This window comes from Gymnoscopelus microlampas (genome assembly GCF_963454915.1).
Source record: "Gymnoscopelus microlampas genome assembly, chromosome: 8".
Lineage (NCBI taxonomy): Eukaryota > Metazoa > Chordata > Actinopteri > Myctophiformes > Myctophidae > Gymnoscopelus > Gymnoscopelus microlampas.
The window spans coordinates 41246511-41274323 of record NC_139945.1 but is presented as its reverse complement, the minus strand read 5'-3'; the positions used below and the strand labels follow the sequence as shown (position 1 = coordinate 41274323).

Genomic DNA, 27813 nt, shown 5'->3' with positions numbered 1-27813 from the left:
AGCATAAATAACGTGATCCTGTATAATGATGTCAAGAAATGGGGGAAACTGGCATATTTTGGGCATGCAAAGAATCACGCCAGTATGGATCCTGGGACTCACTGGTGGTCATTTGAATGAGTCCCAGGGAAATTAGTCCTAATAAAATGTGTACATTTATTTAAATACTGCAATTTGGAAATTGCAGTATTAATCCTGTGTTTGATATTACTGTATATGGCTATAATTATGATTATATTCATGTTGATAATGTATCTATAAAAAAAAAAAAAAAAAAAACGAAATCCTGAATCTGAATCATTTTGGGGGGAAAAAGATTTTCCCAAAATGCTCTCCTTATTTTTCTTCACAAGAATAAATACATCAATAACTAAATAATAATTACAATAATAATAACGTTTTTTTGCTAAGTCTAGGTAAAATAGCAAGCGTCCGCTGGACAGAAACTGTAGTAACCTATACTGTAGTTTTAAAGAAGAATTAGGTTAGGTATGATGCATTTCTGGGCCTACAGTACACATCTCCTACTGTGCATTGTATTCACTACACAGTCTACAGTCAGAGACAGAGTTGAGGCCCATGCGTCGCAGCTTCAAAATTGATATTGGCCGCGTTTCCCAAACGAATTTCAGCTCCTGCGTAGCCTAGAAGCTGCGTAGGAGCCTCCACGCAGCTGCACAGTAGAAACCCCGCTGCGCACTATCTTCGTTAGTAGCAGCTGTGTGTCCCCAACGTGGCATCTAAACAGGCTTCTGCAGACACCATCGTCGTAGGTTCCGCTACGTCTGTGCTAAAACTACATTCGTGAGACAGCATGCACGTAAAGACCTCCTGGACGAAGCTTACGTAAAGCCTACGTAAACTACGTAGTGCTGTCCTACTATAGTTTAAACACCCTTTGCATACATATATATATATATACAGATTTTTGTATATATACAAAGATAAAGTCGGACCTTTATCTAAATTACCTTTATATTTATTGGACACTTACACTTGTTTAGGTACATTCTGTAATGTATTAAAATGCATTTTAAGGTGACATTTCAATGCTCTTAAATGAACACGGCGGCCATTGTTGGCAGCCGTGTTCAAAAAAATTCAGAGGATAGAGGGGGCGTCCCCCTGCATGATTGACAGCTTTTAGCACCAATGGGGGGAATTTACTTTAGGAAAGTTTAGGAATATATCTATCTCTATATCTATATCTATATCTATATCTATATCTATATCTATATCTATATCTATATCGATATCGATATCGATATCGATATAGATAGATATAGATATAGATATAGATATATATATATATAACTGCTGCGCTGGTTCTATGTGTAGCCCCCACAGTCAAATTAGCCAGAAGTCGCGTGCAATAGACCTGGCTATCGGGCAGGTGTATTGGCATGACTGATGACACGTCGGACTGGTCAGTGGGAGGTTCGGGTTCGATCCCAGAATGTCCCGTTTCCAAAGTCTACTATGCATAAAATCTTTTGAAAATAGCAGATCTACAAGCTTGTGACGCGTTGTGAGCTTGTAGATCTGCTATTTTCAAAAGATGTTTTAACCATTCATAAACATGGCGAGCGCAACAGCTGTCATTGAGAGGAACTGGGGACTTTCATCATAACGTTTAACTATAAAACTTCGAAATTAAGGAAACATGTTTAGCTCAGCATCATTTATATACCTTTAGTTAACTTGGCATATGTATGCTTAATATTTTTATTAGATGATCGGATCATCCGTGAGAGTACGATTTGTAAACTTCGGGTTCATGCATAGAGGACGAAGCACCGTAGCCGCTCGCCATATATATATATATACTGTATATATATATATATATATATATATATATATATATATATATATATATATATATATATATATATATATATATATATATATATAAATGTGTGTGTGTGTGTGTGTGTGTGTGTGTGTGTGTGTGTGTGTGTGTGTGTGTGCGTGAACTAGTTTTTCATAGAACTATTTTGCTACGATGGGTGTTACGAGCGCCCCAGGGCGCTCGTAACAAACTGCTGCGTAGGACAGCACTCATGGCTATGCCTCTCCCAGGAGTAGGCGGGGAGTAGGCTGCGTGCATGCTGTTGCCCGAATGTAGTTTTACCACACACGTAGCCAGTTTAGATGGCACGCACGGGCACAACCACCTGCTACTAATGAGGGTAGAGCGTAGGTTTGGCCGAGTCCCAGCTGTGTAGGAGACTCTTACGCAAGCTGCGTAGGCCACGCATGACCTGAAATCTACGTGCCTGCTATGGTACGTGACGACACACGTTAGACCCGTCGTAGGACCTGCGCAGCATCTCTACGAAGCATCTCTACGAAGCTTTTTGGGAAACGCGGCCATTGACAACTGATACTGCTGTCTGTTGAACAGAGACAGATAAAGGTAGTACACAATGGGTTCACGAGAGGTATCTAAACATATTCTAACAGCTAAGTGTAGGCTAGAACTGAAATAAATGCATCTCTTAATAGCTATAATGAAAAATCAAGTGCTTGAAAAATCTGCTATTTCTGAGCTATTTTTGATGCCTACCAGCAAACTACATTTGGTAATGAACAACGTGGGTGCTAACCCTGAAAATGACAATTGCGACGGTTGGAAACTAGCTATGACAATTGTGCTGCGCTTTTGTGCCACTTTGCACCGGGTGCAAGATAGGTCCCTACATAACAAAACACAGATCTATAGATACTATTGTACAGTCCATCAATCCATCTGCATCACAAACAGTTTCCATCTTTTAACTGGACTGAATTAGACTGGAGGAATGAACCATGGTAATGGCTCAGTCAAGCTCACTGGCAGAGAAATGAAGTTGCATTGAACCTGGACGGCTTTTGTGTCCCCTGTAAACTGTAAAACACAATCTGCAGGCCGCTCCACCATGAATATATTTAGAACACAAGTACAGTCCATCTATTCCCTTTTTGTCAGCAGCTGTGTAAGGGAATGATAGTACATTTACTCTATTCACTAGAATGAATTATTTATCATGCAGGAGATGAGAATTCATGGGAACAGCCCGGATGAACTCTGAGACTACATGGGCCCATTAAGCAGCTCATAGAGTGTCTCATAAACTACAGCCCAGTGTCAGCCATTATCACACTGTCACAGCACTAGCATCCTATCCCCAGAATACACTTTAATCTGTCCGATGAGACTGGGCATATTCATGTTGCATCTGTTCACTTGTAATTCCTCAATAGTGGGTCTCAGAGCAAACACAGTAAGACATGATGTTGGTCAAAAAGTTGAATATACAGTATCTACAGTACATAATGTAATAATGTGACAAAAGCAGTGTTCTATTGAGCTTGTGTCAATAATGTAAGCCCTCTTTATACTCCGATGCCCCTGCCTAATAGGCCTATAGGGATATGTTAGTCAATATGATCAATTCCCGCTTAATTTAATCTTTAATTGCCATTTACTGTATGAAAGCGAAAAAGGTGCAGTTTTCATCTGCATTGTCAATCACAAAGCATCCACAGCTAATGCAGCTAATGCACAGCTGATGCAAAGTTGTGCTGTACTTAATAGTTATAGTGACATTCGTATTACAATGCCGTAACTTTTCTTTATAGTAGGCCTATTACCAGGTCACAACACAACAGGCTTTTGGATTCAGTTGGGGTGAGCAGGAATAAATCCAACAGCTTTTTGGCAGCTTATCGTCTTGCCAAAGAAATTGCAGAAACATCAGAAAAAAACAATTCTCTTATATAGAGGTAAGTGCCCAGTGTATAAATAGTCTCAGACAAGTGCCTTACGGCAATGGTACTCAATCTCTGGGGATGATATTACGTGGCAATGCACAATTTTCTTTTTTTTAATATACTGTAGCTTGGTTAGAATTAGGATTTTAATGTCTGTGGTAACGTTGCCAGTCTACTGTCTCCCTCCAATAATTATTCAATGTAAATGTCATGAAGAGAGGAAAAAAATAAATAGTGCCATCAGTGTTTCACAGTCTTTGACCATTCTACTGCCACAGGACATCAAAATTAGGCACCCATTTTCTGTTGAGAACCACGGCTCTGTGGGGATGCACAAGTTCATTCATTTGCTCCACATGTGTTCTGTGCTGCAATGCACGTATTTGGCACTTGAGTGTGTATAGGAGTGTAGCAGTATGTGCACACTGCACAGTGGCAGTACATTCTGAGAGTGGGGTATTTGAGCAACCGCTCCTATAAGAGGGTTTAGGACCCATCCGTGGTGAAAGTTTTTCTTTCCGTCGTGAAAATTTGTCTTTCGCTGTGACGCCATGCTGTGGAAAACACGCCCATAGGCTAAAAAAATAATCACACCCAGTGCTGTGCTGTGATTGGCTAGCGAGACACATGATGAAATTAACTTCAAACTTCGCAGACGCGCTGTGATTGGCTAGCGAGACGCATGATGAAATTAATAATAATGTAAAAAATGTAAGCATGTCACTTCGCAGGACGTTCTGTGATTAGCTACCGAGATGCATGATGAAATTAATAACTCACACTCACTTCACACTGGGTGTGATTTTTGGGGCGGTGTAGCCGCCCCCTATAAGTGAGTTTTGGACACCGACCAAAAAATTTGTGTACCCCCTAACCCTTCCATTGTTAATGCAAATCGATACTTTTTTCATATCAGCCAATCACATTACAGCTAGTGTCATCACCACTAACTGTAATGTGATTGGCTGACTTTGCAAATTCAGGACTGTGATTGGCTAGCGAAACACATGACACATGTGCAGCCCTATGAATAGCAGTATGAAAAAAAAAAGTCATTATCCTTTTTTTAAAGTGAGTCATGTTGTGATGACCGCACACCGCCCACTTCACACTGGGTGTGATTTTTTTTATTATATATACAATTAGCTGAGATAAGTCAAGGGTTCCCAAACTTTTCAGGCCGCGCGCGACCCCCCAAAATAATCACATTTTAACTGGGGATCCCCCACCCTGACAAGCACTTGGAATTGTAGGCATTGCATTTAGTTTGACTCGGTTCCACGGATAAATATTGTGAAAATAGCCTGTATACTAGTGATGTGCGGGTCGGGTTTTTTTCTTGATATATGTGAGCTTGTAGATCGGCTTAATTTCTCCAGTCTTTTTTCCCTCTACAATCTCTTCAGCCAGTTGTCAGCTGTAGATCGGCTTCATTTCTCCAGTCATTCTCCCTATACACCAAATCCCTTCGCCAAAAATAGCCGATCTAAAAGCTCAGGTGAGCTTGTAGATCGGCAATGTTCTCCCAGAATAGGGATGTTAGGGTTCAAGTGGTTCATTTCCCGGCTACCTTATTAAACTGCCGTACCGAATGGACAGACACGGGGGCTGTTACCACTTACCAGTGTACTCTGGGTCCACATGAGGAGGGTAGAAGCGGAAGTTGATGAAGAACGGGATAGGCACTCCAAACTTGAACCACTCCACCACGTAAGGGGGCTGCTGGCCGTCCAGGGGAGGGGACACGTCACACCCCAGGATCACGCTCTCTCCGGACCGAGCTGTCACAAACCGGGGCTCCTCTCTCACTCCGTGGGCACCTCGGGAGGAGAAAGAAGAAGTGGATTCGTCATCATGGCAAGGTCATTGAACATTGAACAGTTTCTATAAACCTGTAAGGCAAGTTTATTTGTATAGCACATTTCAACAACAAGGCGCAGTCCAATGTGCTTTACATAAAACATTTATCAAACATTTGAATTCAGTAAAACATGAAGAAAGTTAAACCTCTCTAGTTACTAGGAAACACCTATTCAGGACACAATATAAAAGGATGTTTGAACACGTAAGAGGACAAGATGGAGGCATATTCCTTTTGCACTCAATTCCTGTACACCTTGCAGAAAAATCGCATTGCAGCCAAGTGCCCAATTTAAAGACGATAACTGGGCGAAGATTGAGGGGCATCAATAAAGCTACTGTAGAACGAACCAAAAGGCCATTTAGCTAAAGACACATTGAACACTCATGAACTAAGAGGTGATGTGTGTGCAATTACAGGATGACCAACTTGTAGTCTGCCCCGTGTGTGGATAAACTCTCCCCTTTATCCACGTCCCTCATCCTTCAACAAAATGCTCTCTTCTGTCGTCGTCTGTCACCAGCATCTGTTGGTGAATGCTTTGTGGCCGTACCATACTGTACTGTAAATGAGCTGCCAAGGGGTTCCATTGATCATAGCTGGCTCCCGCTCAGATGAGCTTTACTATGAGTGCTACCAGGGCTGGCGTTTGGCCATGGATGTCCAGGCACACTGCCGAGCGTTGACCTATCTGATGACTGAAAGGTCGGCATACCTGCCTCAGCAGAATGCTCACTCTGGGAATGGATTTTCTCCAGCTGCCTCCCCCGCTCTCATTGAGCCGGCTCGATCTCCTCCGTCACAGCAAGCATGGCTACCCACCCTCGCCCAGGGGGGAAATCGCTTCAGGGATCAAGAGACATGCTGACGCGTCAATCAGGAGAAACACCAGCTGCATAACTTAACACTTTCATTAACGGTATCGTTTGCATTATAAGGGGTCATTTTTACGGTAAGAACCACTTCAATAGACACCACGAGTAGAGTAGGCTGTCGCCTCGGGCACAGGTTTTTCAAAGTGGGGCCCACCGCCCCTGAAGCACCAGCACCACCAGGGGGTAACCAGGGTGGCCAAGTGGAAAGGAAAGGAAAATGGTGAAAGGAGAAAAAAATATATTATAGATATTTGGCGTCTGGCGTCCCTGTTTTGGGCATGTCATTATTTTACAAACAAATAACTGATCTACTAGCTCACAAAGCATCACAAGTTGTAGATCAGCTATTTACACTATTTTTTGTGGAGTTTTTTTTTTTTATGGTTTTGGCATGGACAAGTATGGGGACCCCTGCCTAAGAAGAGAGAGGCAACACTAGTGTTCAGTGTTGTATACTGCTTTGAGTTCCATCAGTATCACCTGCTGTGTGAAATGAGAATTGCTACATGACCTGCTGCTACCATTGTGTCTTCTTTCCAACTGAATACATTGGAATTAAACCCCAAATGTTTTTATCCAGTCTGTCCTTTGGGGAAATAAAGCCCTTTACCTCTTGGGGCACCACCCCTAAAGAAGGTCATACACATCAGTTAGTGATTGTGTTGTTTACCAGTCTAAGCTGCTTCATCCGCTGATAGAGTTAATCCACTTAATAGCCAGCATAATTTCTTTTTCTTTTTTTCCGTTGTTTTCGGAAACGGAAGATTTAATCAAATTATACTTTTTTGTAAAGTGAAGATAGGCTATGGTCTGCCTGTCACATGCCTTATTCCTTCAATCTGCTTTTCCATTGTGCCTCTCTGGAAAGATGTCAGCCATGGCTTAGTTCTACTAACCAAGACCAAACCAAAATACACGTGCATGAGACACTGAACCGCATGACCGCATTGAACACCCCTTAAGATTTAGGCCTTCATGAGCCACCATGAAACTAAAAAGAGCTGCCCACTTCTGAATAACACATTAAAACTTGACCTGAATTTCTTTTAGATCATTTTCAGACCTTTTTGATTTATTCAGACAATGTAGAGACACCAGAAATGTAAAGAGCAAAGAGGGAGGCAACACAGCTCTCCATCCAGAATCAAAACGCATTTATGTGGTTGACACACTAACCTGTCAACTACAAGAGCGACCCAAAAACTTGACCTGAATTTGTTTATAAAATTGAAAGCTCCTCAATATATGTATACATACATATATGTATACATGTCTGTATGTTTTAAAATTGCACATTGTATTGTAGAGCCTGCTGTGTAACAAAAATAAAAACAAAAACACAACAAAAGTGCTTGGGAATGTATTTTGAGTTATGCCAATAAAGAGCATAAGGAGAAACGAGAGGGGACTTCTTCTGGCTGTGAATTACTACAGGCATCATGCGGCTATCTCTAACCTTTGAGCAACATGTATTCTTATACTGCCGTCAATACATGTCATTGTCCATTCATATCATATATCATACATAAACTCAGACCATTTGATTTCGTTACATTTTCTCCGTAGTCATTAACCACTTATGCCCTATTTTACAGTACTTTGGCATTGTGAACTTAATTTGTACATTTCTGATCTTGTACTTCTTCATGAACCATCCAGAACTCTCAGGTCATCTGGGACAAGTTTACTTTCTGTCCCTAGACTCAGAACTAAACATGAAGAAGGAGCCGGTCTATGAGGACCTTAACTCCTAACATATCTTTCATTCATAGGTTTACACATAACTAATCTGTCATGTGTCTAATATGTCGGGGCCACGGTGGCGCAGTCGGTAGCGCTGTCGCCTCACAGCTAGCTCCTGGGTTTGATTCCCGCACGGGACACTGTGGGCGTGTTGTGGGGTTGGCGAAAGGGCCTCTCCATGTGGCGTTTGCATGTTCTCCCCGTGTTCCCTAGGGTAGGTACCCTCACAAAAACATGCAGTAATCCTGGTCACTATACTGCCTCCCCATGGCCAGCCGGGGCCAGGGAAACTCTCCCCTGTCAGGTGAAGAAGGTCAGTTGGCTCTCATGCATTGAAGGAGGCATGAGCTCGGCCCTGGCCTTCCTAGGTTGGCAAAGGGAAGGTAGTGTCCAGGATTACATAGACAATTGGCACTGGGTGTAAAAAATGGGGTTACAAAATCGTGGGATAAATCTAAGAATTAAAAAAAGAACTAATCTGTCAGAACCACTGCGCTAAACATGTTGTGTTGTTGTTGTTTTTTTCTTTTTACCAATTGGGTTCCCAGATTGACACATAACACACTCTGTTACAGCATCTATAACACTTTGTAACACATTAGAATAACCTTTATCCCCACCTCTTGGACAGCCTACAGTAGAACTTTGAAACTGTTACACTGTTAACAAAATGTAACTGAAGCCCATAGATTTTTTTCACAGCAGTCAATTTTACATTAAATAGTAGGGTAAAACACAGGTGTTACAAATGATTCAAGATCTATCATAGCTTGTGAAGTCCACCCATAGATCACAATGTGGATCTAAATAGGCAAACGGTAAGGAGTATGGATATCCTGTTTGACGGTCATTATCACATGATGCGCGACAGTATTTATAAGCCTAAAGTTTCTGCAACAGTGACATTTGTAGCATTTGTTGCGCCCCCTAGTTGAAGTGACATCGCTTTTTGCTCTGCGTTTTTTAGAGGCCCCCTCAATGTGTGATTAAAATTTGGGGGAGATTGGATGCTGTATTCATGATTTGTGGTATTTTTGGCATAACAAGCCCCTCCTACAAACTTTGGATTGCCAATCTTGCCAATTGGAATGGAATATGAAAAATCGGACTGCTACATCTTGATCACATGACATTTATTTATTTATTTTTTGTACGAGCTGCAGTTCAAGACTCACAGACTCACAGGAGCGAAAACATAATCCCCACCCGGCCATTCAGGCCTGGGTGGATAATTAAGGTTCTGTTCCATTCAGGTCAAACAAATCCACGGTGATGCTATTTGACTTACTGGAAACGCACTACTATACTAAATGGAATGGAAACTTTACACCTGTGTTTACCATGATGGCTGCCGTGAAAAAGGTCTATTCATGAGTTCATTTCTCCAGTCTATTTAGGACAGCTAATGTGCACACCTACAGATGATGGATAACATATTTGTTTCTGTAGGGAAGAACTTTTTAAGCTGTGGCTATACTTATGAATCCTACAGTTGTGATCTATGGTTTTACTAAAAACAGGTAATAATCACACTGGCAACATTGTATGAATAAGTAGTCACTTGATATAAACATACTAGGGGACAATATGCTGCTGAAATGCATAGTTTTTTTGTGTGTGAGTTTTTTTTATTGAAGTTAAAATTTCAATTTGGGCAATATGCGGACCATATCAAATATCAATTAAGGGGAATTATGATAACAAGCCGTTATGTTTAAAAATAAACTGTCTATCAAAATGTTCACCCGCACAACCGCACTTTCACGCGACTAAACCTTAATTTATACTACACACTGTTCAGTACATACTGTACTGTACATCACACAACAGTGTTGCTACTTGCTAGCAGAAAATATCTGATTTTCAAGCTAAAAATGCATTGCTTTTGGTAAGTGACACTGTCATGCAATGGAGTCTAAATTAGGCTTAAGTCAGCCAAAGCAAGACAAAATTAGCTATTAGGCTGGTTCAGTTTTGTTATCATGTTAAGAGTAGAGGTGTTTAAATTGGTTATAACTTTTTGCATGGATACAGCCAAAATGCAGTATTACATCATGTGCTGGAGGCATGGGTCGTACAGTGGAGTAGATTTTAACATGCGAGGGGAAGGACCACTGTGTTTCAACAAATCTGGCAGGAGCTTGGGCAATAGAGCCCAGAGTCTTAAGAGAACCTTAGAGTCAAGCTGGATTTTGGCTTAACTAGACGCGTTGCAATTCAGGGCAATTGCAGAGTGTGGTTGCACCGACGTAAGTCGCGGGTCGCTGCCGCCGGGACTCGAGGAATACGCTGGGAGGAATACCGAACGGTAATGACTATCAAAATTCCGATTGGGTCGCATGGGTCCAGAGATCATGTGTACCGATTTTTGTGAAATTTGGACAAAATATGTGGGAGGAGGAGCTAAAAGTCTGTTTTGAAGAAAATTCAAAATGGCGGAAAATCTATCCTGACGCAAATGGGCGTGGCCTATATGGGGAGATGCGTCATAACCCAAGGAATCTAGAAAAAGTTTTTAATTCTACGACCTACGGTTCAAGAGTTATAGGCCAAAACGTAAAGTGGGCTTTTATAATTTCGCACTAAATTATGAACCTTCCCTCCAAATCTTGTAACTCTAGCCCTTACGGTTTCTGAGAAAAAAATACTTGAATGGGAGTTTTTTCATTTTCCCATTAAAGTGGATGGGGAAATTTAATGCACTAATAAATCAATATCAATTAAACTATGAAACCAATCTCTTAGCAAAATACAAGCGCACGATTCCCGGTGAAGCCGGTCATTTTGACATATGGCACTAAATTGGGAAAAATAAACTGTGGGAGGAGATCCGGTTTGAAATAAAGTTTATCTAGAAAGAAATAAAGTGTCACTAGAACTATAGTCTGGTTGCCCTAACACACTAATAAAGAAGGGGTAAAAAACAACAAGGCCAGCAGATGCATGCACATATTGGTTTGCAGGGTTATGTCTAAATTAAACTTTCATACAGTGCATATTATTTCAGGCCTTCTGATAATCGCAAATATCACACAACACAGCTTTAAGGTTGCAGCGGTTCACCAGTTCAAGTTTCTGACCAACATTATTTTCGGATCCTGGTGGCATGGAGAGCCATCTTGGACAGATCTAATGATTGTAAAGACTACAGATAATATACTACTTGGCTAATAACTCCATAACTCTTTTATGAGATCCTCCTCATGAGGGAGCAATCAGCACAAGCTCCTGGTCACTGCTTTTGCCATCTTTCATTTTCTTAATGGACACACTGTGACCCACTAGGGTTTACTGGGCTCATTGGAGGGAACATATTTACCGTCTCAACAAGACATAAATGCCAGCTGTGCATAGCATGGTCCAGGCCTCCTTGATCTACCTCCACCTCGGCTGAAATCTTTCAACATAAAACAGATGTTAAAAGTTATCAACGCACCTACGAGATAATGGCAATTCGAGGTAATTACCTACTGTGCTAGTAAAACAACTCGTATACAACGTGGACACGGACCGAATGAACTGAAGGAGAGACAAACAAGCTCAGGCAGAAATCTGTTGAGTAAGCCCTGCATAAATCAGACATCTCATAAATCCAGGAGACCAATATGTTTTATCTATCGTGCACAGAGATTTACTGCAGCGATGATCACAAATTCTTACTGGGTAACATATCATCCAGTAAATTTCACTGTCTGCAATTGTCAGGTAAATTGACCAAATAACAGGCAGATCATGAAGCAAACTGAAGCACAATGCAAGGAGGATAATTCGTCATTACGTGGCATACAGTAAGTGAATTAAGTATGATGCCACAGCTTACGTCTGTTGTGACTCACCTAGTCAATGAATACAAGAACGCTCGCCCCAGAATACCCTTGTCCCGGGTCAAATCCGGCCACCACAGAACGGTCGCCACCAAGTATTCCTAAACGTAACTTCAGTAAGACTATGCCTAAAACTAACCTTATTACTAAACTTAGCCTCAGTAAAATTATGCCTAAACCTAACCTTATTACTAAACTTAACCTCAGTAAAACTATGCCTAAACCTAACCTTATTACTAAACTTAACCTCAGTAAAACTATGCCTAAACCTAACCTTATTACTAAACTTAACCTCAGTAAAACTATGCCTAACCCTAAACTTATTCCTAAGCTTAACCTCAGTCAAAATAATACAAGAACCTCTGGGGGGCGAGCGGTCTGCGAAAGAAATGAGGGCGAGTGTGTTTTGGGGCAAGCGTCAATTCAACACATGTTGGGGTACTATCTTGCATTTCGCTTAATTGTTGATGATTATAGCTTACAAAAACAACAATATTTAGGAGGTGATCTTATTGTGCTATTGAGGTGATCACTTGAGGAGATTAAAAACACACATTAATAACCATTGTTGTTTGATGAGCATCAAACATTTCTCTCGTAATAGAATTTATCTTACATTAACATTTATTATCCATATACAATTATTGACTCATTCTTTGTTAGGCTTTATTATTATATTGTCTTATTCCATGCTTGTGTTATTTTAATTAGCAGCCTATAATAAGACATAAATGCAATTGAGGTTTTTACTTGCTGGCACTGAGTCGCCACAGCGATCATTTACCTGAAAAGGTTGCATAGAACAAACCCCATATCCCCGCCCATTCATTTCAATGAAAGTTTCTCACCCAGCGCATGCTCCCCCGGACGTAACACGGTAGAACACACCACTGGTTCCAGGCCATAGGAGCATGCGCAGTAGTGTCCTTTAAGCGCCAAGTCACTAGTTCATTCTTGCTTCAAAAAGCCCCCGCGGTCCTGGGGGCTTGTTGCCTCCCCCTGCCAACAGTCTATGGCCGCCATAACAGTACATCAGCCTCATTCATATTTCTTTAAGTAAAGATCGCTGGCCTAATTTGTTGTAAACACAGCAAATGTGGACATGGCCACGGCTGCCGATGGTAGCGGCCCAGTAGCCCAGTGACATAACTGGAGTAAACTTTTCCAGCACAACTTCAGCATCCCTTCAGAGAAGCACAGAAGCCTGACCAGTTTTATGGCTGCTAATGGAACATTAGGCCAATAACAAATATAAAGAGATAATGTTGAAAATTGCTATAGTGTCCCTTTAAAGCCACAGGAGATTTTTCCAAATGGCAGCACAGATAATGGCACTTGCATGAAAATTATTCTGTACTGTATATGCAGTAATGATTTGTATTTAACTCAGAAAAATGTAGAAAGATATAGAATTTGAAATCAAAAGCATTTGAGTTTCCTGGTCTGAGATTTACAACACCAGCACAGCATTCTACAACATATGGTACCCAGTAAAATCTTGTGTTAAATGTTGTATCAAATGGGAACTCTGAGAGTGTACAAATGTAACCAAATGGAATGGAGTGGACCTATAAAGGGTCTGTTACATTTGTATACTCTCAGATTTAAATTAAAATAGGATTTTACAGCGTATCCAGTGTTGTCTATACTCTACATTGATACGGAAATCCTTTGGTTGCTGCTTATAGAAGATGGGCACTGCTTGATGCAGGCACATACAGTCACTGTCAGGCAGAAACCTTGTATCTCCACCTTTCAACTTTATAATACGGCTATTTTCACTATTTTATTTATTTATGTATATATATATTCCCTGTTACAGGGAAATTGGAGAACCAGGGAAATTGGAGAAGGCGTGCTCGTTTTTACCACCCACCCAGGCAATTCTGTAGAACAAACACTAGAGGGAGCCACGAATGCAAGCCAAGAGGCTTCCCAACCACCCCGACCACACACACACACACACGCACACGCGCACGCGCTCATGCTTTCAATTTTTGTTTATTTAAGATACTTTTATTGTGTTCTGGCTTTTAACATTTGTTTTAGTTTATCCCTGACACACACACACAAACACACGGATAGTGATCAATGAAAAGATCTATTCTGTCCCTATCGGTTTACAACTCGGACGGCGCTGATTCGACTAGTGCATCGGCCGGTCGGCACGGGCACTCGTGCCTGGAGACCCGCCTCCGTCATGGACAATAACTATAACGTGTGCACGCGTGTTCAGCGTTCCCCTAGCGTAGCTTGCTGGTTGCTATGTGGGGGGGGGCAACAAAAGCCAGGTCTGCGTCGCATCAAAGCCCCGCCTCGCGGCGCCGTCTCCTCCTCCTCCTCCTCATCACGCCGCCTCCTCGCATCAAAGCCCCGCCTCGCAGTGCCGCGTCCTCCTTCTCCTCCTCCTCCTCGCGTAATAAACCCTGTCTCGAAAAGGCCCGCCTATATATATATATAATACATATATATATATATCAATACAAAGGAACGGTTTTGGACTTTGTCCTCACCGACAATATTTAGTAAAAGACAAACTACTGTAAAAGCCTGAGAGATGTGTGCAAGATGAGGACATGACATGAGCACCAGATCATGCTGGATAGAACACACAATGTACAGTAGAGGCTGAAATGGAATATAGACTAGACCAGGCCTGGAGAGGGAAACTCAAGGACGTGCAGCAACTGGGCTGGATGGGCCACTGACAGGGCGGTAATTGAATGCCAGCCTGCATGTGCTGAAGGTCACCACAGAGAACAGCCTGAATGTGCATGTGTGTGCATGTGCATGTGTGTGTGCATGTGTGTGTGCATGCGTGTGTGTGTGTGTGTGCGTGCGTGTGTGTGTGACTATGGAGAGGTATGTCTGTGTTTGTGGATTTCATTGTACTATTGTATATGGGTTTAAAAAAATCTAACACAATCAGCACTTGTACCATACTGTGCATGATCCAAAATGTCTATTTCTAGGAATATACAGACTCAAATACAACATAAAACACACACAACTTGTAAAAGTAGAAGGTACAGGGTACATTAGAAGGTAGATTACATTAGGTGCTCCTTTTTGGCGGATTGTATTGTATTTCCCCTTTAATGAAGCTATAATGTATCCTGATGTGGCCTGATTTTTTTTTCTATATTATTCATTTGTAGCTGAACTATTATTTGGAGACACCTCATGACAATTGGTTATAATTGGCTTCCAAAGTTTGTGGGAGATCCAGACTGAACTCAACGTCCAACCGACCCCAAATTAGAATCACATAATGAGGGGCCTCTAAACAACTCAGTGCCAAAAGCTATTTCACATACAGTAGACCCATAGGGGCACCACAAATGTGATGAATGTCAGTTTGTTGGAGAAACATCACTTTTTTTTAACCTGTCTTTAACCTGTCAACATAAGGTACATTAGGTGATCTCGGGAGTCAAGTGACAATCAGGGTTGCCAGATCTGCTTATTATAATTTCCCCGCAAGATTTTATTTGAAAATAGCCGATCTACAAGCTCACAACGCGTCGCATCGCGGCGCGTTGTGAGCTTGTAGATCTGCTATTTTCAAATAGCTGATGTATATGTTAAAGTGCTAACGTGGCCCATATAGTCGCTTCTTTTGGGCTGGTTTTCCTAGACCTGGCTGCTTGTTTCTCTCACAGGATCTGGCAACACTGGTGACAATGATGAGTGTCACACTGCTTTTTGATATCCCATACTGTAACTGGCTTCCAAAATTACTGTGCCATAAAACAAGGCAACGAATTGCATGTTGAAGGGCCTCTGTACAGTGCACAGCCATAAATATGGCGTGTGTGTCATGCTGACTGTGACAGCATGACATCAGACCCAAACAAACTGTGTCGTCGTGACATCAGATTCAAATCATGTGGAGTTCCGGGTTGACCATTTATGTCTGAATATGTGCATGAAGTTGCTCACTCTAACCTCTTGAGTGGAGATCTAACGTGGTCAACCCTAGATTACATGAAATGCCACTGTCAAACGTCAAATTCACATATATGGAGTCAAATGCACATAATTTATATCCCCTGTCAAATGCATATAAAAATGCACATAATATGTATATATTATAGGCCATGTCAAATGGACATGATTATGGCCCTGTCAAGTGCATAATCAATATCCACTGATGTCATACACAACATAAACCAGGTGTATTGTACTATATGGAACTGATCAGGCACAACCGAAACCATGTATTATTAGATGATGGTTAATGATGAACAACACCTCTTGCGCATGTGTCCCTGTCCCCTGGTGCCTCTGATTCTCCCATATATGAGCATATTGGGCAGAACTCTAGATGTGAGGGTGTCTAGAAGCGGTTCATTCATAGCATATTTTTGTAAGTTTGGGTTCCAAGAGTCCCTTCCTAGAAATATAGTGGAATCAAAAGTACAATATTTCTAAGTAAATGTAGCGGAGTGAAAGTCATGAGCTTGAAAACAAAACAAAAAAAGTACTCGGGTAAATATGCTTAGTTACTGTCCACCACTGCCCAACAAAATCCCTGAGTGTTGCTTGAATGGTAATTGTCAACCGTCTTTTGATGCCTTTTTCTCTCGCAGTGCGTTCAGGGATTAAAACAAACAACTTTTAGTTCACAAGCCCAGTTCAAGTTACTACTAGTTCAAGATATCAGTGAACGATTCATGACTCTGTCTCCTCTTTCCATCTACCTCTCTCTCTCTCTCTCTCTCTCTCTCACACACACACACACACACACACACACACACACACACACACACACACACACACACACACACACACACACACACACACACACACACACACACACACACAGGTTGGCACTCTACTACAGTATATCTCTGTTCAACTGTACAACCATGCCTGGTTGCTTTCATGCCTGTAATTGCATAGTGAAGTGCAATCAGCTATCATATGACCCATCCCTCCAGCACAGTTCATTTAAAATTAACCACCTGTCACCTATTTGTAGACCAAATACTATTGCTTACTAATCCCATTCAGTAAACAATGCTGCCAGCTACTGCTGATACACAAGGTTGCATTCAGCTGACAAGACAGTGACCTCAGTGTCATCTATACTCTCAAATACATTTATTTCAGAGCAGTAAGCCACATCTCATCGTCATCTATAGCAGGGGTTCCCCAGCGGTCCTTAGGGTGGTTCCACAGGGTCCCCAGCACAATGAGTTATAATTTAGCATCAAAATCAGTTTAACCACTTTAACCCTATTTCATACTTTGGCTATTGAAAAATAGCTGACCTACAAGCTCACAGATGCAGATGTCAGCTTGTAGATGTGCTATTGTTGAACATTTTGAAAACATTTTTGTATCATTTTGAATTTGTTGGACAAAAATCTTCTCTTGGTGGTCCCTGGCACAAAATGTCTTCAGATGGGGGTCCGCAGCCAAATGAACATCGATTTGGGGGCCCTTAAATGAAAAGGTTTGAGAGCCACTGATCTATAGGCCTTATCTAATGGCACAGTCCCAATTAGGGAAGCAATGAATGTGCTGACACCTGCTGCAGCACAGGGTACATTGAGGAAGAAATAGACAGGGGGGAGAGAGAGAGAGAGAGAGAGAGAGAGAGAGAGAGAGAGAGAGAGAGAGAGAGAGAGAGAGTTCCCACAACTGCTGGGAAATGCACTGCCAGAGCATTGGTGCACAATACAGAGGGCATCTGTTCAGACAAGCCATATACTGTACTGTAATCCTTAGCCATGAACTGAAAGGTGTTACAATTTACAAATGGATTACACAATGGCATGTTGGGGCTAATAGTAATCAATAGTGTCATTAGTGTGTTCATATGTCTTGTCTAATTACAGCTGGTTATGAGAAACCATGCTTAGTCACCATCAATAAATCACTGTGTGTGGAACTATACACAGCTCTACTTACAGCAGTGTAACTGTTGAACCAACTCAATAAATCCCAGGTTATGCAAGGTCTTTCACTTCAAGGCTACAGTTGATTGTATTGCTGTTATTTGTGTTATAAGCAAATGCTACTGGAATCTGGCTGCATGTCTCATCACAGCCCAGTGAAGCAAATGGACTTTGAAGTTAAAGTAATGTCAAAGACATCCAGATCCCAACAAGGACAAACGAGCTAAAGCCTGATCCTTCACAGTTAGCGACATGTTGATGCTCACACAAAGGAATGACCACCCACAATTCAAAGTATGTGCAAAAAGACCAACATTGCACAAAATGAATTAACCAATTAAACCCTATATAATCCGTTCTGTACTTGGCCCCTTCTAAATCCTGTTACTGAAAACAGCAGATCTACTGTACAAGCTTCCAATTTTTGCAGAATGTTCCTCTATTTTCGCTGAATGTTCGTGTTTTATGATGTTGTGACGGCCCCCTGGAGCCTTTGACAGGATTCTAACTGTTCTCTGTTGCAGTGCTGGTTGGAGGGTTATCGGAGGTGATCAGGGGATTGGAAACACCTGGCCAGTGTCTCCCACACGGTATAAAAAGAACCAGGGAACTGTAAGTTAAGTCTCTTTCTACTTGAGTCACATTGCTGGGGCATGCACACACAGAAAGCATTTGTGTTTCACTTATGATTGCATTGTTTGGAAGTGTGCCTGCTCTATTGTTTGCATTTTGGTTAAAATGATTTAATTTTGTGAATAAAATCACTCATTTTAGTAAAACTCTCTCCTGTTTCCCCGTTATTTGTTGTGGCCTAGAGCCAAGCCATAACAAATATGCCCAGAATAGGGACACTAGGGTTCACGCGGTTATAAGCACTACGGTAAAAGCACAACAGTAATAGGTCTCCGCCAGGCCGAAAGGGATGGTGAGAGTATATTTTACCCCCTGTCCGTCCGTGTGTCTGTCCGTCCGTCCATCTGTCTGTGAGCAGCTAATCTCCGGCACCGTTGGCCCGGTCGCTGTGAAACTGTGCACACACACTCTCTGGATGCCACCACGAGGCCGATTTGTGCAAAACCCATTTTTTAATATTACTCCTACAGATTTTATCCAAACACAACAAATTGGTACACAGTATCTCTATCTCTGTCCGATATTTCATATTCCATCCTGATTGGCTAGGTTGGCTTCCAAAGTTTGCAGGATAGGTCCATTTTGAACAAAATGTCTCAAATCATGAACGCAACGTGCGATATCTGTGAAAATTTACACGAGCATTCCCACTAGGCCAAGGAAGAAATGCCACCCTTTTCACATTGCCCTGTTATAGCGCCACCAGCAGGTCTAATTTAGCTAAACACATTTTTGCAACAAAATGCCTCAAATCATGAATGCACGCACATTCCCACTAGGCCGAGGAAGAAATGCCACCCTTTCCACATTAGCCTATTATAGCGCCACCAGGAGGCCACAATAACCTACCTGACCTGGCTGAGACCTGTGCTCCGAGGAGCACTTTTTCTAGTTTATTTTCTGTTGATCCTATGCCTGCCCATTTTCTGAACCTCCCTGTTGAAAAGACAAAGTCAATTTTCTCCTTGGCTGCCTGACCAGAGCTTGTGTGATTTCCGTCTCACCCAGCGGATGTTCATTTGACAGAAACATTTTACTTACTTGTGAAGCAAGGTAAGCAGATCATAACCTGGCACTACTACACAATGACAGAAACAGTCAAATGTAAGAATATAGACAACTGCACAAGCATACCATGTACGTATGCCTTCATTAGGTTGTTTAACGTTATGGGATAGAGACACTGGCCTGCAAACTAGACCCACATACAGTACACTCAAAACTAAACTGGCTTTCCCAGAATGCTGCAGGCTTTGTTTGAAGGGAGATTCCTTCGGGACTGTTCTGGTTGAGGGAGGGAAGGCATTAGCAGAAAGCGCTGGCACATGCCCAGTGCTGTGTTGGCAGGAGTGTGCTGTCCACAGCTTGAGCACAGGACTTCTTTTAAGCTAGGTTTACAAGCTTTACTCTCATGATTAGGAGGTAGAAAGTACAGCACCAGGAATGGATGAGTGACTAATGTATATTTATAGGAAAATCTGCAAGACTTCTGAATTAGTAAATGAATAGATGGACCATAAAAGAGGTGAAATGGCACATAGAACACCACAGAGACACTTGGTAAAATGAAGATTATGTGAGAAAGCTCTCTCAACATGTCATTTAAAGGTGTTGGGCCAATAATAACCTAAAATCAAATTGAGACTTATCTTATTTCTGAGGAAATTATTACAATAATAATGACATATTACTTTACCCAAGTAAAGTAATATATCCTACTATAAATTACACAAATCTCTGCGTATGTGCCTGTGTGCCTGTCCTTCACGTATCTCGGGAACCGTCCCTGTGACCGACTTTAAACTTGACGGCCTGCGTATCCCCTAAGACCTGAGGGAGTGTGGGTGTGAAGCCGGTTGGCTCAGCGGTTTTCCAGAACCGCTGATCCAATCGCTATGTCCATATATGGAGATCCTGATACCAACAATATGATGTGATGCCATAGACTGGCCTCCAAGTACTGAGATAATGGATACTGCATGAAGTTGTCTGACGACAGGTATTGCATAACCGGATGGGCATGCATTCCCAACGGGTATGGTTTCCAACGGGCATCGTTCCCAACAGGCATCAGCCTACCTAGTATATCTATAAATGCATGGAATCTCTGTGGTGTGTGTCAGTCTGTCTCCTACATTACTGAGGACCCAAAGGCGTGTTGTGCTGAGGGAGAATTCAGCCTCCAAGTACTATGATAATGGTTACCGCACCGCACTAAGTACTCTGACAACAGGTACAACGGTATTGCATAACCAGAAGGGCATGCGTTCCCAACGGGCATTGCCCTAGTGTTAAAGGAGCTCTTGGGAAATGAAATGACTTTAGACAAAAAGGTGTAGCCATCATTGCCTAGATGTAAGCTGAAAGTTACATTCCAACTTTGATCCATGGTTCAAAATGTATTTAATGTGTAAAGCCATACTTGATGGAAAATAGAGAGGGAATAACTTATAGTTCTTTATGAGGAACTTGTTTGTTGTGATTAAATAAAATGAAAAAACGAATTGCCATTATGCCAGCTTTAATGACACACAAAGTATAACGGTTTAAAGTTTAAAGTTAACAACTATAAAAACGAAAACTATGAGTTTAACAACATGCATAGTATGGTTATCAGCGTATAATTATATATGCTTAGGGAGAGTGTCGAGTACAGTGCACATCGTGCACTTTCTTCACAGCTAATTAGTGAACAACCACCAAAAACTGTAAGAAACTTTGTAGAATGCACATCATGCAAAAATAATGCACAAACAAAAAATAAACGAATCCTGACAGACATGATACAAAAACATTGCTGTATGTATCACATCAAATCCATTCAAGTGGCGGTCAATTAAGAAGATAATCTGAGATGTAATTTAAGTCCATTGACTTTCAACAAGAATGAATGAAATGGGATTTACCCTAACAGTGCAACCCAATCTGGCACATCATCTTTTGATGTCTGTCACAACCACCTAGGGCTAGGCAATTAACCAAAAATATATTGAAACCGAGTCCGACTAACTTAATCATATAGGTTCATCGAATTATCAAGACGCAGGTATATGTATGTATGTGTGTGTGTGTGTGTGTGTGTGTGTGTGTGTGTGTGTGTGTGTGTGTGTGTGTGTGTACATATGTATATATATATATATATATATATATATATATATATATATATATATATATATATATATATATATATATATATATATATATATATATATATGTGTATGTATGTATGTATGTATGTATATATATATATATATATATATATATATATATATATATATATATAATTGACTAAATCGATTAGGCTATATTGTCTGATTAACCACTTAACCCAGTAGTATACTGCAATTATACAATTGTGGCGTACAAACATTTATAAAATAGCCAATCTACAAGCTCACAACGTGTTGCATCGCGACACGTTGCGAGCTTGTAGATCTGCTATTTTTGAGGCAAAGGTTTGAAATAAACGTGATATTTGAAGTCATACCGCCCAGCCCTACCACCACATACTGCACATAATGTACAGCACACCCAACAGTGACACTTATTACAGAGAGTCTAAGCAGCATGCAGCTGCTTCGATGCTTGGGGGGTGTTCTGTTGACTTATTGGTCTGATGGAAATGGTAATTTCACCAAAAGGCAGTCTGCAGTCTAGCCTTATAATTTTCCAAAACATTGTGATGTATGAGAATTTAATGTCCAGGAAGGATCAGGGAAAATACAATCTAATAAGCCTGTGCTAATTTGCATGATTTGAAAGATAAAACATTATATTAGCTAAGTTATGTATTGTACATAATCTATTCTCATGTGCAGAAAAAAAACCTTGATATTTAATTAAGATATGAGAAAATCGCACATTTGTTTTCAACTATCTCTTGCAATTCAATGTAATACAATATTCCATACCCAGGTCCAATATTATACAGTAACAGTATATTCAAATAAACCATAACCTATAGAAGCCATAGCCTGAAGGTGAACAGCAAGTCTGCAAGCACGTTACAAAGTAAACTGCCTTGAGACGTACAACTGGTAACTTTGACATATTTATGGATTTGGTTTCCTTTTTCCAGATACACCTAGAAAGATCAAGGAGCAGGCTCAAAGGAATGGAAATACAGATGGGAACATCCAGTTCACCAGAAATCCAGTTCACCAAGGCCATCAGAGCTGTTGGACTACTGGAGTTTGGAGTGTCAGTGCCAGCAATGACTAATGTCCTATCTGTGCCTGACAATCACTCAACACACTCACAGGGTAGCTCTTCGTCCACACTCGCCAAAAAATGTAAAAATTCAATATTGTTTTGAACTACAGACTCCCTCTTTCCAGTTGCCACTATGTCTGGATTCTGTCTGCCAACTTCAGCTCCACATTTAATAATTAATTAATTATTCTGAAACTGTCCCAGATTAACGCTGCCCCTTTAATTTGCTGGAAAATCTTTTACTTTGTTACAGGGAGAAGACAATTCATGTGTCTGGATCCGTACATGTCAGATGCAAGCATAGTTCCGTCATAGGGGTGTGTTCTTTCCATTTCTACTCCCAGTACACCAATGACACCTCTCCCCTCATGTCCATCACACTCGATCAAATTTGTGAATGATCTCGGCTGTGTCTTTCAAGTTTCTAAAGACCTCCGCCAACATCAGCCTCAAAGAGGACAAGAACACATCTTGCTAATCTAATCAAGAGGATGTTATATTTGTGTTCACCAAAGAATTGCAAATAAGTACAACCAATCCTGGTTCAAATTTATCGGCAAGATACACACAAAAATATACTGCAAACGGGACTGATGCTGAACTCTCTCAGCTAACCTTCTTACACTGACTTGAAATCTGCTCTGCACCACCCATCCATGAGATCTGAGTCCAAACAAAGAATCAAACATTTCGTCTTTGTCTCAATTGTTTTCTTCATCTTGGCAGTCACGTGTGACTGCTATTTTTGTATGATGTTGAGAAGGGTTTCAACTTTGAACTCAAATGGCAGGTATGGGTTGTAAAATAGCTGACCCTGACCAATCACTAGCCCCTGGCTTATGACCCAATTACATATGATGAATGGAACAGGTGCATGTAGGTGGTGGCTTTCATATTTGAGACCACCTTAACTGACGTGATATCCTTGAATTTCTTTTAAACATCAAAGGTTTCAATAAACATTTCTGGGCTTGTAGGCTATGTGATGCCAGGCATAGAATAGATAGCCTACGACACGTTGCCATGCTGCTGCTAAAATGGAATACAGTGGCACATAGGGTAACATGACTCTGCATTCTTATTGCACTATAGAATGGGGCAAAAATATCAACTCATGGCCATGGGAGGGTTCCATCATCAAAAAGTGTATTCATTGTTTAAGGTGAAAATGTGATGTAAACCCTGGTGGTTTGTATCAGAGCTTAAACTTCGAAATTATAACTAATTCAATTTCAGATAATATAGCACAGGGCAGGCTATTGCAGCCCTTTCCCCACCCACATATAAAGCCACATCTGTGTGTTCCTCCAACAGTAGTTCTGGGAGGATCCCATTCCTTAATGAGTGTAGTTTACTGCAGTGAGAGGAGCCTTGACTTGCCGTTTCAGAGGATTCAGAGTCAGACAGTTTGTGCGCAGACCAGTTTAGCATGTGGGGTCATTGAGATCAGTTACTATAGGCGGCAGGTTGGCAAATGTCTCCCTCAGCTGGACATCAATGAAACAGCAAGGTTAAGTAAGTACATAGGTCAATACGGCGTGCTAAAACATACCAACAAACTGATACACTGTTCAGCTCGCCACTAGATTGATTAATACTACTGGATAGTTGTACTGTCTAGCACAGCTAGAGCTAAAACTGCAGTCTTCTAGCCCAGGGGTCTTCAACGTTTTTCAGGCCAAGGACCCCCTAGCCGAGAGAGAGATGAACCAGGGACCCCTCTAAATTGTATAAAATTGTGTTTCAGATTAAATTTATTTTATTTTACTTGGTCTGCCTACCTCTTTGCCAAAAATAGCCGATCTACTAGCTCACAATGCCTGCAGTGGGAGGCGGTGTGAGCTTGTAGATCTGCTATTTTGGGCTAAAGTTCTCCTCAGAAAAGGGATGCTAGGGTTCAAGCGGTTCATGTAAAAACATTTTTATCATATCACACAAAGATAGTAACCCTGTAGTAACTCTGAGGACCCCCTAGGGGTCCCAGACCCCCTGTTGAAGACCCCTGTTCTAGCCTGTAGTGGCCTAGGCTAGTTGTAGCATGTGTGAGACAGCGCAGTGTGCTCGTACAGTAGGCTACATTCTGGATGTACAATGCATGCAGGGAGCAATTCTATGATATATGCAGCATTGTATTTAAGCTAACATACAATGCATTGGTTGATTTTTCATTTTAAAGACTATGGCGGTCACACCCCTTTCTCTACAACTCAAATGGGACTGCATGGCCATGATGATGATACAATATGTACCCCCCCCCCCACACACACACACACACACACACACACACACACACACATGTGTGTTTAAAATGTGACATTTGCTTGGAGTATTCTAACTTACAATGTAATGGGTATACCATGGTAGACTGCAACACAATGCAGGCCTATTAAAGCCATATCGCACAAATCTATGAGTCTTCAACCATAAAATGGTCAATTTGGATATTGGCATTATTGTGATATCATATAGCCTAAAATGCGAATAGATCACGCATAATGACGCTAACATGCATTATGCATTCAAGACAATAGCTATTTCTCTAATGGGCTACGAATTAACCAACGCTGAACTTCACGTGACATGATGGATATGTAGCCATTTGTTACAATGAAATAGACCCCCAGTTCCTGCGGGATCAAAGCTTATTAAAATGTCATGCGACTCAACAAACCCACACCAAACGCACATTAAGACGCCAGAAATCATATGTTATGGGCGGCACAACACAAGATATATTGCACTTCAACTCACCTTGAGCGGCCGTTCCTCTGGTGCTGAATACACTTGCTATCAGAGTGGCCACATACCAAATCATAGTACTATTGCCGACCAGCTCTTACCACGCAAAGTGCCCCGTTCGACCAATCTTTCATATTCGACCTTCGATGTCTTATCAATTACTCCCTAGTTCATATTCTCTATTCTTTCCTCTTGACGATTCCCTTCATCCCTTCTTCCCTCCCCCGTCCTTCCATCCGCATCCTCTCCCGGAGAGACAGAGCACCTGCACCGCCGCGGTTCTATAGTAAGTAGATGGAGACCGTTTTACAATCGCATAGTGAAGCCGTAGTGTGAGAATGTTATCCACAGGTCCGCCTCTCCCACCATGTGATTGGTTCCTGATCGAAGCCATGGGGCGTGTATTGGTTCTCCTATACGGCCCGGATGGACCCGAGTCAGTGTTGCCATGTCGGCTTATTATAAGCGACTTTGGGCTTCATTTTCCAGCGCTGTCTCACTCCCAAAAGGCATATTTTGAGTTTTTGGGACAAATTCTTACCGAACGATATGATGTGAAGGGGGGGGGAGGGGCAAGAAAGTCACCATATGACTTATGGAGTATATATGATTTACGATTCTGTGCCTATCGCAATTAATTACCCGAACGGTGCTGAGTGGGTTTAAAGTGGACTTTGCAACACTCGGCATGGCTCGGCCTCAGCGGTGCCTCCCGTGGCTCAAGACTCAAGTCCGCTTGAGACTGGCGCCTCTGGCGTTTTAACAGTTTTTTTGTCGAGACTGTCAAAAAAACTGTGACGGTCAGGGTACAAGTATAAAGTGTGCTTCATGCAGGACCCGAATTAAGCTTAGTACCCTGACCGAGAACTTTTGCCTTAATTATTGGCCCGGCCCGGCGGCCCCCTTCTCAAGGCTTTTTGGGGAGTGAGACTGTTGTGAAGTTGCTTGTAAAAATTGGTGGTTGCGTTTTTTGGGGCTTGTTTCTGAAGTGTACTTGCTTATGTATTATTATTATTATTATTATTATTGTTATTATATTTTAAACCAGTGGCAGTGGTTCTCAAATATTTTCATAAATGTTTTGTGCCCAGGGAGTTTTTGAAAAAAGTAGATCTACAAGCTCACAATGTGTCGCAGACTCGCAGTGACATAAAGTCGCTTCTTTTGGGCTTGTTTTCATAGACCTGGTTGCTTATTTCTCACACAAGACCTGGCAACGCTGGACCCGAGTGACAGCAGCACACAGTCGTGTACCGACTCAAGGTGAGTTGGAGCGTGCCGTAGTAGTGGAACCACCGCAGTATCATGCGCATTGACAGAGAGAGAGAGCCTTGTTCACATCTTTAAATACCTCTCCGAAAAGTGGCACCATGTGCACCATCACAGTGCACTATTCACCCGTCTGTACAATCTTAAATAATGGTTAATCGTTATATTATTAATGGGTCCCCTCCAGACCATACAGTCCAGTCAGATCTGTTCACGCAGTTGGTTTGATACGAGGAAATGTGTCTGTGTGGGTGACTCATCTGTCGTTCATTTACTGTAGCCTTCGACTGTTATGTCGCTGTCTGTCTGTGTTGCCGACTTAAACGTTCTTTTTTTTATTCTACTGCACTGTCTGGCTTGTATGATGGGTGTGGCGACAGATGCACTATCGTTTGTCTGTTTCCTCGACGACTGCAAGTGCAAGGATGCTGCTTAAGCATGCTGCCCACTGCGCACACATGGCTACACTGATAAGAAGCTTAGGTTTACTCTAGCACAGGGGTCTTCAACGTTTTCAGCCCAAGGACCCCCTAGCTGCCTGAGAGAGAGAGAGATGAAGCAGGGACCCCCTACATTGCATACAATTGTGTTGCAGATTCAACTTTTTCATAGATTTCATAGATAGCTTTATTGACTATCATCAGTGTTGTGTAAATCAAAGTTTTTTGTTCATTTCAGACATTTAACCACTTAAACCTTCATTAACCACTTAAACCTTCAATACTTAGCACTTGATTTGCTCCTACACCAAACCTCTTTGCCGAAATATAGCTGATCTACAAGCACACAACGCCTCGCAGCACTGTATCTGCTATTTTCGGCTAATGTTCCTCAGAATAGTGATGCTAGGGTTCAAGTGGTTAATGTAAAAAACAAATCCTATCACAAAGATTACATCCGATCACAAAGACCCCTGTAGTAACTCTGAGGACCACCTAGGGCCGGGGTCCCGGACCCCCTGTTGAAGACCCCTGCTCTAGCCGTTTCAACATGCATGA

General features: G+C 41.7%; 1 protein-coding gene across 8 annotated transcripts in view; it reads right to left on the bottom strand.

Annotated features, from left to right (window-relative positions):
* The window catches only part of igsf9ba (immunoglobulin superfamily, member 9Ba), a 78848-nt gene extending 53093 nt beyond the window's left edge, over positions 1 to 25755 (bottom strand). For all 8 annotated transcript variants that reach the window (XR_014601236.1, XR_014601237.1, XR_014601238.1 and 5 more), the window contains exons 1-2: positions 25559 to 25755; positions 5376 to 5573 (exon numbers count right to left, since the gene is read on the bottom strand). Coding sequence is in view for 5 of the 8 variants with exons in the window: in XM_084063677.1 (XP_083919803.1) it covers positions 5376 to 5573; positions 25559 to 25622 (262 nt within the window). In the remaining 3 variants the exon portion in view is untranslated. The remainder of the gene's footprint in view (positions 1 to 5375; positions 5574 to 25558) is intronic.
* Between the last annotated feature and the right edge of the window lie 2058 nt (positions 25756 to 27813).